The sequence below is a fragment of the Mesoplodon mirus genome, assembly GCF_964341445.2.
Source record: "Mesoplodon mirus genome assembly, chromosome: 15".
In the NCBI taxonomy this organism is placed as follows: Eukaryota; Metazoa; Chordata; class Mammalia; order Artiodactyla; family Ziphiidae; genus Mesoplodon; species Mesoplodon mirus.
Genome location: NC_138991.1, coordinates 84,004,066 through 84,019,582, shown reverse-complemented (window position 1 = coordinate 84,019,582; position 15,517 = coordinate 84,004,066). Strand labels below are relative to the sequence as shown.

General features: G+C 59.8%; 1 protein-coding gene across 1 annotated transcript in view; it reads left to right on the top strand.

Annotated features, from left to right (window-relative positions):
• The window catches only part of SDK1 (sidekick cell adhesion molecule 1), a gene marked incomplete at its 5' end in the record, with an annotated part of 846,211 nt that overhangs the window by 773,720 nt on the left and 56,974 nt on the right, over positions 1 to 15,517 (top strand). Inside the window, 3 exons of the mRNA XM_082645911.1 lie at positions 8,310 to 8,445; positions 9,734 to 9,793; positions 11,837 to 11,938. Coding sequence (XP_082502037.1) covers positions 8,310 to 8,445; positions 9,734 to 9,793; positions 11,837 to 11,938 — 298 coding nt within the window. The remainder of the gene's footprint in view (positions 1 to 8,309; positions 8,446 to 9,733; positions 9,794 to 11,836; positions 11,939 to 15,517) is intronic.

Genomic DNA, 15,517 nt, shown 5'->3' with positions numbered 1-15,517 from the left:
AGGATGAATGGTCCTCCTGATCTCAGGTGGCCTCGGCCTGCGGCGGCCTGAAGCAGCATTTCAGTTCCCCGGCCAGAGATTGAAGTCAGGTTGCCACAGTGAGAGTCCTGAATCCTGGCCACTAGACCAGTGGCCAAGGACAAGGCCCTGGCCCATCGGCTTTATAGAAGTGAATTCCCACAAAGAGATGGAAAGTTGTGAAACGAGTAAAGTGTTTATTAGGAGGAAAAAGGATATGTGTGAATGGACTCACACGGGTGGACGCAGAGAGAGAGCTGCGCCCCTGTGGTAGTTTGAATCACTTCTATGGGGCATTTCTTCCAGGTTTCCTTTAGCCAGTCATCTAGCTTTGCCTGGTTCTGAGTCCGTATTTGGTTTATCTCGGAGTCCTCCCATGTGTGCGCGCGCATCTCTTAGCCAAGGTGGATTCTGGTGAAGAGGCCTATGGGTAGGTTGACATCACCTGCTGTGGGGTGGCACCCCGTCCCTTTTGACCTCCGAGGGGCCTTTCTGCACATGTGTAGTCGGGGCAGGTCTCCTTGACCTCAAGAATGAGAAATACGTGGTCTCTTTATCTTTTATCTGGGCAGGGCTCAGCTTCTCTCTGCCCTTGTCCCCCCACAGGGGACAAACTCCAGCTGCTCAGCCTGGGGCCCATCTATCGCCTGCCTCACTCCCCCAGTAAAAGGCAGGAAGACGACTATGCAAACATCACGTACAGCCAGAGCAAACGCTTGGAGGTGTGACGGCTACCGGGCTTTGGTTCTGTGTTTCAAGGGAAGGCACGATGGAGCCGGGTTCTCTAGGGCCTCCTGTGCTCCACTGAACCATCGGGACTTAACCCCACAGGCGTCAGAGGGAATCCCTGTTCTGTGCTCCAGGAAACGGAAGTCACGGGAAGTCATGGGCTCAGGCCTCAGGACGGCAGCAGCTGAGTTCCAGTTCTGTCTCATACTCACCGTGAGGCCTCAGACTCCATGTGGACCCTCCCCAAGCCCAGGTCCCCCCAGACCTGCCTGGTCTGGGAAAGCCCGCTGCACCGGCTCCAGCCCATCGCCGAGTGCTCGGCCAGGACTGAGGCTCGTGGTGGGAGTCCTGCCCCCTCCCCACCCGGGCCCTTCCCTCCGCTCAACCCTGCCGCCTACAAGACGCCCGCCCTCATCCTCCTGGCCGTCCCCAGCTCTCGGTTCCCTTCCGGCCCACTGGAGTGGGCCATCAAGGCCAGTGCACTCTGACCAGCTCATCTGCATTTTAACGGGGGCTTCGAAAACTGAAAAACTGCTCTGGACCCCCAAAAAGCCTGCTGGTAGAACTTCTGACGTGCAAAAGGCAGAGTGAAGATGATTTTAGAGGGGACCCTAGCCCCTTCAAGTGTCTGCCCGTACAGATGGCTGATCCAGGATGAAGTCAGCCAGAGGTGGTGTCGCCTTGACGTGAGCACACCCAGCACACCCCCACAAGCGCTGACTAAGCGCCTGCTGTGTCCCAGGCCTGGCAGAGGGGCTGTGGGAAGATAGAAACGAACACGACACAGGCAAGGCCCGGCCTCCACGGCACATGCTAAATCAGAAACCACAGGAACGGCAGCGTCAGGGCCAAGGGCTGGGAGAAAGGTCTGCACGTGCGAAGAGAGACTTCTGTTCAGAAACCCCCTAGAGACCACCTAGGCCAGCTTCCACACAGAGCAGGTACAGGGTTGAGCCCCGGAGGTTGTGCACCAGCCTGAGCCTGCCCTGCAAGGCCATCGCAGAGCCAGGACTTGAACTGGGCCCACTGCTTCTGGAACTCTCTGTGGGTCACACGGAGCTGCCCTACTGGGACCTCCCAGGACACCCAGAGTCGTAGAGGCCTCTCACATATGACAGATGGTTTATTCCAAGCTTGAGGAACAGAAAGTGTGGTTAAACCCTGTCCAGGATCCCACGCAGGCAGGCGGGCCTTGTGCATCGCCGTGGGTCATGAGAGCCTCACTGAGTGAGGCCTTCAGAGAGGCCGCCCTCCAGGCTGTGCGACCACCTGCCCCTCCTCCCCGGGCTGGTACGGCTCCTGCTGGGAGGGCATCACGGGGGGCACGGTTTCTGGTGCGGCCAGGTGTGGACCTGCCCGCAGCTGCAGCAGGTGTGCCTCGGGACTTGGGGCTCGGCCTCTCCTCACACCCCTGCAGCATCCTCTCCTCCAGGAAGGGTTTGAGCCTGGGATCGGCAGCCTCTGCCCCTTCCCCTGTCCCCGGCACCCCAACCCCCCTAGGTGTGGACATAGGCTGGGGACCGGGTGTTTGCCGCTGGTTCCAGAGCCGCATTTGGTCCCCAGGGAGGACATTGTTATTTTCGCAAACTCCCAGCATCCTGCCTGTTGGATCTTTTGGGGGAGTTGAATCCAGTCCTTCCCATTCCTCCCAAGCTCCCCACTCCCTGAAAGTCAATTTCTCTCACTGTCATCCCATCTCAGGCCTGCGTGTCTGTAGGGTCAGGCCTGGGCCTTTGCAGGCTCCCTGCGGGGGTCTGGGTGCCTGCAGCTGCCATGACCATAATCTGGGCCTGTGTAGAGGCCTGGAAGGTGACCAGGGTGACATTGCTGGGCTGGGACTTGAGACGGCTCTGCCCACCTGCCTGTCTTCAGCTCAGACCCCAGAGAGGGAAGCCTGGGGTTTCTCATCGTCACCGCCCCTCCCTTCCCACCTCCTCTGCAGCAACGATGCCCCGGGACTCTCAGGCAGGACGCTGGCGTCACCTGGGTGGACCGGGGCTCCCTGGGTGCCCAGCCGGTGCCTCACGTGAGCCTGGGTGCCGGGCACAGCCTCCCAGGAGAGGGGAAGCAAAAGCCCCCCGCCCCAGGTTTTGTCTCTCGTAGCCGGGCATCTTCCCGATTAACAGGGTCCTATGGACTTGAGGACTCTCCGTTCAGGCCCGTCTCCTGGAGTTCAGCTCCAGATGGGCCTGGCAGGGCCGCCCACGCGGGGAACGGCGCAGGACCCAGCCTGTCCCGGCTCAGTGCCGATCGATGCCCTGGCCGGTTGCTCCTAGTGACACCGCCCCCCCTGCCCACTGCCGCCTGAGCCCCGCCCATCCCTGCACCTCCACTAGGTGGGCTGCCTTTTCTCCCCCATCAAAGCCCCTCCTCCCACGAGGGCCAGCTCCACGGTTGCGTGCCCTGTATGTTTCTCTCTGATGCTCCAGTCTGCGGTGAGCCCTCCCTTTCTGGCGCTTCGTGTGTCATAACTCAGGACGTGTCATCGACCTGCTGAGTGGGTCAGCGCTAGAAGACAGGGCTGGGGCGAGCGCTGTGCTCCCCGGCAGTGGCGCAGGGCTCGGTGGTGCAGACAGGTCCCCCCTGCAGCAGAGGAGCTCTGCTGACCACCTGGTGGGCCTCAGCCTAGTGTCTCCACTGTGGGGGGACTTGTGGGGTCCAGGCCTCCCCCCTCCCTCAGGGGCCGCATCTGTGAGCAACCTGGGGTCCCCAGGGTCAGAGGCCCTGGAATTGCTTGGCCTTAGTCGGCAGAGGGCCACGGAGAATGCATCGCCGTGTCCCGGACCTTCTCTGTACAGCTTAGGTGTTGGGTGGAGAAACGTCTCTCCTTTTATTCTTACACGTAGACTTTTCCAACTTTTCCATCCATTGCATTTTTTAAAGAAGGGGGTGAAATAAACGTTCTGTCACATGTTATAAGAGTTGTGTTTGAAAGGAGCCCTACAGAATAAGGATTGTAATTGGTCTCCACTGTAGCCAATAAGAAAACAGGACTAGAGTTGACGGGGCAGATTGCCACCTTCCGTCCTTATGAATAGATGTGCGTGTGTTGTGCGCACACAAACACACACACACGATTTGCGTCTCAGCCTCTGTTGTGATGCATTAGCACCGACCCTGTCTCTGGCATCAATTAGCGTTAAACGCTGAGTGGTGTCCGCCTTTACCACACGGAACCAATGTTTAAATAGGGGAGGGTGGTACAACATAAAAACCCTAAAAGCGATTCTGAAAACAACTCTGTGAACTCTAAAGGGAGAAATCTGGGAAAAAAAGAAACAAACAACACGTCGGCAACGCCCCGTATTAAGGGAAGGATCTGAAACGCTGCAGTCCTCAGAGTGGGACAGCAACCAGGACAGGAGCCCAAAGGCTGGGCCGGCTGGAGAGAAAGCAGAGGGACATCCCAGGACGCCCGGTGATGGGCCCTCTCACAGGGATGCTTCCGCATCACCAACACTGAGGTTTTGTCCATCAAAATTGGTAAGAAAGAAAAGGACAAAATTTAGTAAAATAAAATAAAATAAAAACCATAACAAGATGGGCTTCCCTGGTGGCGCAGTGGTTGAGAGTCCGCCTGCCGATGCAGGGGACGCGGGTTCATTCCCTGGTCCGGGAAGATCCCACATGCCACAGAGCGGCTGGGCCCGTGAGCCATGGCCGCTGAGCCTGCGCGTCCGGAGCCTGTGCTCCGCAACGGGAGAGGCCACAACAGTGAGAGGCCCGCGTACCGCAAAAGAAAAAAAAAAACATAACAAGAAACAGAACCTCTCACCCGCCCCCCAGTCAGACCCCCGGGCTTCACCCCTGTCCTCACCTCCCTTCCTGAGAGCACTCAGCTTCCCGCGTTCCTCGCTGTCTGTCGATTTGGGCTTCGTTTTGGGAACGGCTGAGGGAGAGATCAGACAGCCCAATGCTGTAGAAAGTGGTCAAGGTCGTGGTTCAGCCACTGGGGCCGGACAGACAGGCGTGTGTCCCAGGGACCCTGTGTGCCCTGCTGGTCGCCTGTCCACACACGCCATCCAGGAGACACCAGGTCTGTGCTGGTCCACCTTGCCTTTCACGTCATTAACTCTGTGACTGTGAGTGGATTTTAAAGACATTTCCACCTGTGGGTGTCAGTGGCCAGCACTCAGGCAAAGGGGCGGCAGCGGTCACGCCTTGGAAATATCGGGGGTCTGGTTCCAGACCACCACAATGAAGAGATTCTGGCAGTGAAGCGAATCACACGCCTTTTTTGGTTTCTCAGTGCATGTAAAAGTGATGTTTACTGTAGTCTGTTAAGTGGGCAATAGCAGTATGTCAAGACAAGACAATGTACTTGATTGAATGAAAAATACTTTATTGCTAGAAAATGCTGACCGTCATCTGAGCCTTCAGTGAGTCATAGCAGTCACACCAACGGCCACCCTAACAAATACAACAGTAATGAAAGAGCTTTAGCTATTGTGAGAATTACCACAATGTGCCACAGAGACACGGAGTGAGCAGACACTGCTGGAAAATGGCGCTGATAGACTTGCTTGACTCAGGGCTGCCACGGACCCTCAATCGGTAAGAAACACAGTATCTGTGAGTGCAGTAAAGCGAGGTGTGCCTGTAGCTAGCCCGCCCACGTCCCGTTAACGTAAACTTCACATCGATGACGGTTCTGAGATTCAAATTCAACTGGGTGCCCGGTGTTTGCATTGGCTACATCTGGCAACCCTGTGAGGGAAGAGCAAAACGGGAGACCCACCTGACCTGGCAGTCCCTGGGCTCTGGTTTTGCGGTTCTGGCCTGACAGTCCGCAGTGTTCAGGGGGGGCCCCAGGGTCCTGCTAAGGCGGCCAGAACCAGAAGGGAAGGGGCTGGAGGTGAGCCAGCCCCCAGGTCCTCTGTGCTGGGTGTGGTGGCTGAGAAAGGTCGGCAGGGAAACGGAAACAGCCCCTCCCAGAGAACAGTCCTGCCCCGAGACACAGCTCCCCGTGCACCCGCGGAGGGTCTGGAGCCAAGGCCCGCACGTGCCCAGCAGCCCGTCCCCTCCGGCCCCTGGTGGGCAGAGCCTGGACAGGCTCCTCAAGGAGACATGCTCGGGGCCATTGGCGGCTCTGACGCGGCCCTCCTGGTGGCTCTCTGCCCCTGAGCTCACGCTGGGGTCTGTCGCCCCTCAGCCAGGAGGAGTGTCGTTTAATTGGATTTGCTGGGCTCCTCCAACAAGATGGACACGTGGGGATTGTCCATGTGGCGAGTCCGCTCAAGTTTCCCAGGCACGCGTGTCTGCGTCTGATGGGGAAAGTGACCTGCCGAGGTGCTTATCGTGAGGTGAGGAAGTCACCGAGGACCCGGGAAGCACCGTGAGGATGTCAGGGCCGCAGCAGAGCCGCAGTGCAGCGCCCGGGCTCGAGGGAGCACGCGGCAGCTGTCGCTGGCGACAACGTGGTGACTCTGGCACGTGCGCCAGTGTGTGCAGGGCCCCCCCGTGTCTCGGGAACCACGCTTGCTGTCTGCGCTGTCCCGCTGGAGAGTCTGGGGAGCCAAGGATCCCACACTGTCCACATCCGCTTGGTTCCTGGGTTTGGGACGGAGTAGCAAGAAGTCACAGAGAACGGACTCGTGTGAACATCAGATCCTGGGGGCGCCTGGGTTCAGGGACTAGGACTGAAGGGTGAGAGTTCGGACAGCAAAGCCCGCGGGTGTCCCGGGGCTGCCGTAACAGGTCACTGCAAACTGGGCGCCTGAGCACAACAGGGCTCTACTGTCCCACAGTTCTGAAGGCCAGAGTCCAAGATCAAGGTGTCGGTTAGCTCTGAAGACACAGGGGGCACCCTCCCTGCCTCTCCCCAGCTTCTGGTGGCCGCGGCCGTCCTCGGTGCTCCTTGGCTTCTAGACGCATCCCTCCAGCTTCCGCCTCTGCCTTCACGTGACATCCTCCTTATGTCTAAACGTCCTCATCTTTGGGTCTGTTTATAGTCTCAGCATTTGTCAGATAATGGCTAGATTGTATATTGCCTCTTAAAATGTGCTTTGTCTTCATGGATCCATCACGTTGAACATTTAGGTGCCCGTGCGAATTAACTTATAATACCTGACGGTGTTCATGAGTCCAAAGTCTGAGATTATGTTTGCAAGCAATTTTGCTGTCAGTGCCCTTCCAGCTGGAAGGTCGTCCTGTTGTCTTCGTGTCATTGGAAAGACCCAGAGAGGATTGGTTTAGGCGTTGTTTTCTTTGGGGGGGGGGCGGGGGTTAGTCCCGAGCTTGTATTTGTAGGACTCAGGACAGCACACCTGCAAATGTTTGTGTAGCATCGATTTCCAGACGTGTAACTGCTGAATTAAAAGGCAAGTGCATTAAGGACTTAGACAAATAAGATGGAATTGCCCTCCCAGAAGAAGCCAGTCATTTCCTTAGGGCCCTCCCTACCACTGTGTGGCCTCTTCCTAACTTGATTACATCTGCAGAGACCCTTTTTCCAGACGAGGTCTCACGTCCATAGGTACCGGGGGTTAGGACGTCAGCGTATCTCTTGTGGGGACACAGTTCAACCAACAACAGAGGGGCTTTCCTACCAAAGCTGTGGCCTCCATTCAGGCACCAGGACGCTGTGTACCAAGGCGCAGTGGCGTCACTTAGGCAGTGGCCTTGTAGAGTCACAGGAATCCAGGGAGCGTCCCTGTCCCCGGCCAAGGCCTCGTGACCCCTCCAGCCAGGGGTCATGGGCATGCCCTTGGTCCGTCTGTCTGGTCACAGTTTGGGAGGTTTGATCCTTTACTCGCTGAGGATCCCAGAGGGGAAACTGGAGCCCGAAGCCCCTAAGACCGGGGTCGGTGCCGTGGCCTCACTGGGATTCCGTGTGGAATGAGACGACCTTTCTTCTACTGACAGATCTGTCAGCCACAGGGAAAGGGACAGTCGGCGGGGCCCCGCCTGACCAGACCCTGCGCCCAGAGTGGGTTTGCACGGGTCCTGGGCTCACGTTCTCCCTCGAGCTGAGCCTCATCACCGAGCTACCTGTCACCTGGCTTCCACCGGGTTCTTAAGAGTCAGACGAGCCCCGCCGTCATGCGCTGACATGGAAGAGGGAGGTGTGGGTTCCAGCCTGTGCCTGAGTCGGGCAGAGTGGGGGTGACTGGGCACACGGAGGGGTCAGTGAGGTTCCCAGTGAGACGGCCACGGCCTGGGTGGACAGAAGGGACAGGGACTGAGGGGACGGGGTGAGGCCAACAGCGGACGATGCAGAGCCAGGCCACATCCCCGGTTCCCTTCAGGTCCTGGGTTGGCCCACTACAGCCAGCTTCCTCACCCGTCTGTGACCTGGGCCACGGTCTCTGGCCTCAGCCCTGGGGCTCGGGGGTTTGGACTGGACGTGGATGAGATGCCTGTGCTGCACTCACCAGCACCAGAAGCCCCAGGCTCCAGGGAAACAGCCGCACAGCAGGCCCTGTCCCCCCCGAGTGCCCTCATCAGTGTGACACCTGCCTGTTTTCTTGCAAACAGCTGAGGGCCCTCCGTGTGGACTGGTGCACCCCTCCTAGCCAGGCGGCCACACGTGAATCCAGGTGCCCTGACTGGTGTCTTTGCAGCCCCCGAGGGACGAGAGCCTGAACGGCCTCCTGCAGGGATACAGGATCTACTACCGGGAGCTAGAGTACGAGGCGGCCTCGGCCACTGAGTCCAAGACGCTCAAGGCGCCGTCCGCTCTGCGGGCCGAGCTCACAGGTGAGCCCTCTCGTCCCCCTGCCCGGGCCCAGCAGCAGGGAGGTTCCTGTGACCGCGGTGCATCCTCCCCCCGGGCCTGGGCCTCGGGGGCTAGAGGAGGTGCGGCCCTGCCCCCTCCCACCGACGGCGCGCACGGCCCAGAGGTGCCGTGAGCAGAGGCCCCCGGCCGGTGGGGGACCGGGGAGGCTGCCCGGAGGAGGAGCCATCTGAGGTGACTGTCGGGGTAAAAAGATGTCACTGAGGATGAGACGGGAAGCGGGGGACGCAGGGCCCAGCACAGCTCGGTGCGTGTAGGCAAGCAGAGAGGCAGGGACTTGGGTGGGGCAGGGGTCAGCCAGCCAGCGCAAGGCGTGTGCTGTGTGGGGCTGCCCCAAGTGGAGCAGGTTTGGGGTGCGCCGGGGCGGCTGCAGGGAGCCCCGGCTTCTGTCCCGGCTCCTCTGCTCGCCTGCACCCTGCCAGGCCCCTCCGCGGACTCTGACGGTCCTTCCAGCAGCCGTCGAGGAAGCTCTGGAGCTGCTGGGCGGGCAGCCGCACTCCCCCCTCCTCTTTCTTCCTGGCATCCCACACGCTGTCAGAGGAGATACTTGAGCCTTAACCCCTGCGCGCCGGGGTCGGGGCAGGCCGGCCGGGGAGCCGGGGCCTGCTCTGCCGGGGCCTGCTCGGGCCCCGCGTCTCGGCAAGGGTCCCATGTGCTATGGGCAGCTCCCGTGCTCCCTCCCCAGCCCGCCTTTTGGGGCCTCGGGGCTGCAGCTCAGCCCTGGCCCCGCCAGGAGGAGGACCGGCTCAGTCATGACCCCCAGTCTCAACGTCATCCCGGGTGTCCCTTGCTGACATCCAGACCACAGCAAGCGTCTCCCCGGGCTGTGTCACAAAATCAGATCTGTGGAATAAGAGGGTGCGGTGGGGGTCTGTGCTCCTGGCCCCTGTTTGTCATCTGCTCGCCCCCTTCAGCCCGGGGCTCTACCTGAGCACAGGTAGCCTGACGAGGCACCTGTGCAGGCATTGCCCAGGAGACGCCGATCTCCATCTCCCCCTGTGCTGCTTACGCTACCTCGTGCCGGAGGCAAACTTGACCCGTTTAATCTGAGGGGTGAGCACACGCCACCCCGTCGTGGGCCGGGGGGCCTGGCAGGTTCTCCAGGCAGCACGGGGGCCCCGGCGAGCGGACCCCGCCACGCAGTGGGTGGAGAGGCTTCCTGGCCAGGCCCCGGCCCCACGCCCGCAGCCCGTCACGCGACAACTGCTCCCTGCGTGCTGACCGCCTTTTTGCTCTGCTTGCCCCTAACAGCCCAGAGCAGCTTCCAGACCGTGAACAGCAGCTCCACGTTAACGACATACGAGCTAACACGTAAGTGGCACCGCCCTCAGCAGGAGCCGTGTGGCCACGTGGCCGTGTGGCCGTGTGGCCGGGAGCAGCCAGGCAGCGCCGCGTGGCCTCTCGGGGGGCCCAGTGGAAGCAGCTTGGACTCGTGGCTCTTGTTTCTGGGATTCCCCCTCAAACGCTGCTTCGCAATATGCCGGAACCACCAGGGAGACAGGAAAGGAAACTTCTAGAAGCAGAGGCTGGTAGTGTGGGGTCCTGGCAGCTGGTCTTCGAGTTTGGGACAGGAGGAAAGGCAGAGTGGGCGGATCTCCTCTCTGGTTCCTTCGACATATTTTTTAAGCCCCTTTCTTATTGTGGTAAAATACACATAACACACAATTTGCCATCTTCACCATTTTTAAGGGTCCAGTTCAGGGGCGTTAAGCACATTCACACTGTTGGGCAACTGTCCCCACCGTCCGTCTCCAGAACTTTCTCATCTTCCCAGACTGAGACTCTGCCCCCACGAAACATGGACGCCCCGGCCCCTCCCCCAGCCCCTGGCCCCCACCCCCTACTTTCCATCTCTGACCCTGGCTCCTCCGGGGGGACCTCACAGAAGTGGGATCGCACAGTGTTGGTCCCTCTGTGTCTGCTGGGTTCACTTCCGGTTTCACCCGCGCTGTAGCGTCAGGGTCTCCTTCCTTCTCAAGGCTGAGGGACAGTCCCCCGCGTGCTCACAGCCCAGGTATTTATCCATCCGTCCTCCATTCCTCTCCAACCAAACTGCTTCCCCTTGGATTCCTGGCTGGGGACGGGTTTCAGCAACCGAGGGCAAGGCTGAGGGGCCCCGATGCGATTCACTTCAGCACAGAGAAGTGGCTGGATTAGAAAGAGGATAAATGGGGGAGGGGGAGCCGGCCCTCCCCCGGCCCCAGGTGTGCAGGCACTGGCTGCCAGCCCATGCCCTTTCATCCCGCCACCACCTGGGCCAGCTGACCAGCCTGGCAGCCGGGGCGGGGCTCACGGAGCTGTCCCACTTCCCCAAGCTTCACCTCGTCCATCCGTCGTGTGCTCACTCACCCCCACCCATTGCTCCCTGGTTGTTTCCTTGTCTCTCTGCCAAGTCCCTCCTGGGCCGGGCACTCCCCCAGATGTGACCTCCCCGAGGAGCCAGGTGAAGAGTCCAGTGCAGGCCCGGCCCCAGTGAGGAGGGCTCCCTCCCGGGGTCTCGTCCAGGCCCTCCAGTCGTGGTTATGAAGTGCGGGAGGGGCGGCCCCGACCACGCAGCAGCGTCCACTCAGGTGTGTCTCCGTGGATTCCCGGGCCACACGAGTCCCGGGGTTGAGATGAAGCCTGGTGGTTTGTCTGGCAGCACGGCTGGACCACGTGGACAGAACCTTGACCATGAAATGTACACATATCGGCAAACCGAGGCCTTTGAGGTTTTAATGGCCGTGTCCTGGGAAGAAAATGACGTGTGAATCCAGACACCTCACCCAGGCCCTGTAGCCAGGCACGAGCTCTGTACTAGCCAACATGGTGAGAGCAGCTGGCCTCTAAGCCAAAACATTCTGGAAGGTTCTCCCCGTTGCGTGGCTTTCCCGAGGCCCCAGGTGCGTGCCGGACCACCTGGGTGCAAGGTTCCTGCAAATCGTGCCTCCCAGCGAGTGGCTAGCTCAGCAGAGGTGTGGCGGATCCGACCCCCAGGCCCTCCCTTGAAGGTGGTCAAGGTTCTGCCTGCCCTACTGGGCCAGGGTCTCACTCCGTCTGTTCCTACGCTTACTGAGAGATTCTGGACCAAAAGGCAAGCCCAGGTCAGGCCCTGTATCCTAGCTTCTTTCCCTCAGAAGAGGAGCCCGCTGCCGCCTTCCCCTGAGTGCAGGATGGGCTGCGTCTTTGCCTCACGAGTGTCACTAATGCCAGGACAGAGGGTGGCAGGCCCCTCGCAGACCTCTCTCTGCCAGAAAGAGCTCTTCCCCCGCGTCTCCTCAAGGGGCACTGGTCCCTCAGCGTGGCTCATGGAGGGAGTTTTCTAAGAAAGGGAGGGGGTCCCGCCAGCTGACCGCTGTCCCCTGGCCCTTGCAGATCTGAAGAAATACCGGCGCTATGAAGTGGTCATGACAGCCTACAACGTCATTGGCGAAAGCCCGGCCAGCGCGCCCGTGGAGGTCTTCGTCGGCGAAGCCGGTAGGTCCTGCGTGCCCACCCCCAGCCCAGAGCTCAGGTGCCAGCAGCGTCCCCCTCGATGAAGTTCATTTTGCTGGTGGGGCAGGAGGCTTCCGGTCATGGCTGGAAAGAGGCCGAGGGCTGGGTGTCCCGACGGGGGCAGCGGCCAAGTCTTGCTTTTGAGATTCAGGGGTGTTTAGCGTCTGGATTGATCAGGACCTGCTCTAGGGGAGCGACGCTGTAGCCTCCATGGAAACCTAGGTGTGTGGGAACCTCCGTGTGTGGAGGGGGGATGCTTGTCAGCTGCCGTCTCTGGCTGGGCCCGGGCAGTGGCCCCGGCACTGAGTCAGCCTGACCATCTGTAACAGGCCCTTCCCAGGTCTTGAAAAGCCACGCGGATCCATGTTTGTACCCCTTTTAGGTTAGACGTGGCCCCTGAGTTTGTCTCAAGGACCATCCCTTCTGTGGGGCTAACCCACAGGGAGACGTCGTGTCCTCTGTGGAAGCCAGGGTGCGCCTGCCCCCAGCTGCCCTGCAGCGAGCTGTGCCCCCTGCCCTCTGGCCCACAGGGCGACCCCTCCCCCTGACGCCCATCGCTCGCCGACAGCCGTCTCCTCTGAGCTTGGCAGATGGCCTGAGGGTTCTGCTCAGATCTGCTGGTGCGGAGTTGGGAGGGTGAAGGATGGTTGGAATCCCTCTGAGCACAGAGACCCAGGCCTGCCGGAGGACAGAGGGGTTCTGGTCACTCGGCCGGTGCACAGAACACAGGTGACCTTTTGCAGTTTGGAGAGGTTATCGTCGTAAACCAATCAGCACTGAGGGCCTAGCTTAGCAGGGTTTTTCTGGAACAGTCCCACAGTATTTTCGTGTAAGCGCGGATAAACCAAGTGAGCCACCAGGAGGTCGCATTGGCCTCTACACAAAAGTCTGTCTGGGGGGGAGGTGGAGGTTCCTTGGAGCAGGTGGGGCAGGGGCCAGGCATTCCAGGAGGACGTGGGCCTGGCCACAGAAGAGCCTACGCGGGCAGATGGGGGACGTGGCAGGGAGGGGACACTTCAGGGAGGGGACGTGGCGCGTGCCATCCGTCAGAGCAGGAGCTCTGGGACCTCACTGGGCATCAGTGCGGGACTTCGTACCGCTGGGTTGAGGGGCACACAGCCGGCCAGCTGCGACCTGCAGAGCTGACCTGCCTGCCACCAGCCTGCAATCCTGGGAAAGGGCCCAGCCTGTGGGGGCCCGGGCACTCCGGACAGGGCCTCAGGCCCAGGACCAGGGCAGATGTCCAGAGAACACGGCTGGAGCCTGGGCGGGAGACCCGGCTGGCACTGGGGCCGCAGCCAGCCAGTGGGCGACCGTTGGTGTGCCCAGTTCATGGGTCTCGTTCTGCGTTTGCTTGTTTGTTGTTTGTTTGTTTTGTGGTAAAGCACCGTTAACGTGAAACGTGCCGACCTCATCACTGGCAAGCGTCCAGCTCAGGGGCATGAAGCACATTCACCTGTTGTGCGGCCACTGTCCCCCCCGTCTCCTCTAGGGTCCTGCATCTTCCCAAACAGGAGCCCCTCGCCTGTCAGCAGACCCTTCCCTCTACCCTCCCCCCCGCCCCGGACGGCCTCTAATTTACCTTCTGTCTGTGAATTTGCCTAGTCTGGGTACTTCCTAGGCGGGGACTCACCACCTTTGTCCTTTGCACCCGCCTTCTCTCAGCATGTTTTCTTGGTTCATCCATGTTGTAGCAGGTGTCGGACTCTGTTCCTTCTCATGCAGTAGGCGTGTCCACGGTGGGCAGACACCACATTCTCTTTACCTGTGGGCCCATCAGTGGACACCTGGGTTGTTTCCACCTCTCGGGTTTGTGCTGGAGCTGCTGTGAACTCGGGTGGACCAGGTGTTTTTCCCAAGTGCTGAGCTGAGGCTGAGCCCATGTGGCCTGGCCCTGATGCAGGGCGCTGGCCGCTCCCGCCCCCTCCACGGGGGCCCCTCTCCCAACACACACCTGCCCCCATGCTGACTCTCCCCGGGGTGGGGGTGTCGCGGAGAGGGATGGAAGGAGGTTGTCCATTGGCTCTGCCGCCGTGGCGTGGGCGGCAGCCTCCGTGTTCCTCCATCAGGAACACGGAAAGCAGGGGCCGGGACACAGAGGTGGATGCTCAGCCCTCAGCGCGTTGCTCTGCCGTCTGTGTTTACGCTGCCAGAGAACGTTCTGAAAGGAGGATGCCAGTGCTCCCGGCATGGCTGCCAGTTACCCTTTGCCTCCCAGTCTCCACCTCTCACAGCCCAAGGGCCCTTACAGTGGTTTCGTTCCGATGCTGAGCCGTGCCGCTAATCAGGCCTGCAGAAAATAAAGTTCACTGGGGCCAATTTCCACTCACCTGGCCAGACGCTTCATCATGTCACAAACTGGTCGGCATGAAACACTCAGACTTGTGTGAAAACAGCCTGGAAACAACACGGTTTCCCCAAGTTAGACCGCCCTGAGCATCTGAGTGTCGGCTCGGCCGGTTTCCGGCTGTGTGATGCAGGGCCAGTTACTTCACCTCTCTGAGCCCTGGCCCTGAGGACCATGGTGCAGAGGGGAGAGCTGCGGGCTAGGAGTGAGGAGACTGGGGTCCTTGTCCCAACTCTGCCCCCAACGTGCCTGTTCCAACTGCAGGATAAATGTCCAGGACACGCCTGGACTGGTCAGTCAGTAAGAGACCCTGTGTGGTTACTGGATCGGTCTGGCCCATCTACAGAGCAATGAGAGGTTGAGAGTTAATGATCTTCAGGTCCCCTTCAGTCCAAATATGTAATATTTAAATCCTTTTAACCTCAGAGAGAAAGCGTAATCTTTAGGAGATTTCTCATTGAAATTGATTTCTGAGTCCAGGCATTTCAAATTGGTAAAAATAATACATTAGTAAGGACTCCAGTTTGCAAGAGATAGAAACCCAAACAGGCTTCAGCTGAAAGAATCAATTATCAATTCACATAACAGAAAAGTTGAAGAGCCTGGGTTCAGCTTCAGGCATGGCTGGATCCAGCACCCTAGCAGGCTGGTCCCATGTCCCCACTTGGTTCCACTCTCCTCTCAGCTCACTCCTGTCTGGGGCAGGCTCCTCATCAAGGTGGCCCTGTAGCTTCAGGCAGTAGAAAGAGAGTTTCCTTTTTCTACAGTGCCTACAGTGGCAGTCCACTGGCCCCCGTTAGCCTGCCTTACATGCCCATCTGCTGCAGCCAATGGCCTGAGGTCCCAAAGCCAGGGGATTATGTCATCTCTACCTGGACCACATGGACCGAATGGGAGGAAGGGTCCCCAGATCCCCAGGGGAGATCTGGATGCTGCTGCCAGAAGGGGACTGGGTGTTTGCTCTAGCTGTCAGCGCGGCACTCACGGCAGAGTTTTCCAAGGGGCCAGAGCTGCTTCTGGGAGATGTGTCTGTGGGTTCCTCAGCAGGACTGCTGTGCCAGTCACCCCCACCCCCGCCCCTGTGAAATCTCCAGGCCCAGCTCTGTGTTCTCGGGGTTCTACAGCTGAAAGGAGCCCATATCCTGGCCTTCAGGACACTTACTACTGGAGGACAGGCCCCACCTTCAGGATAAGGCTGCCCTCCTGCCTGGGGC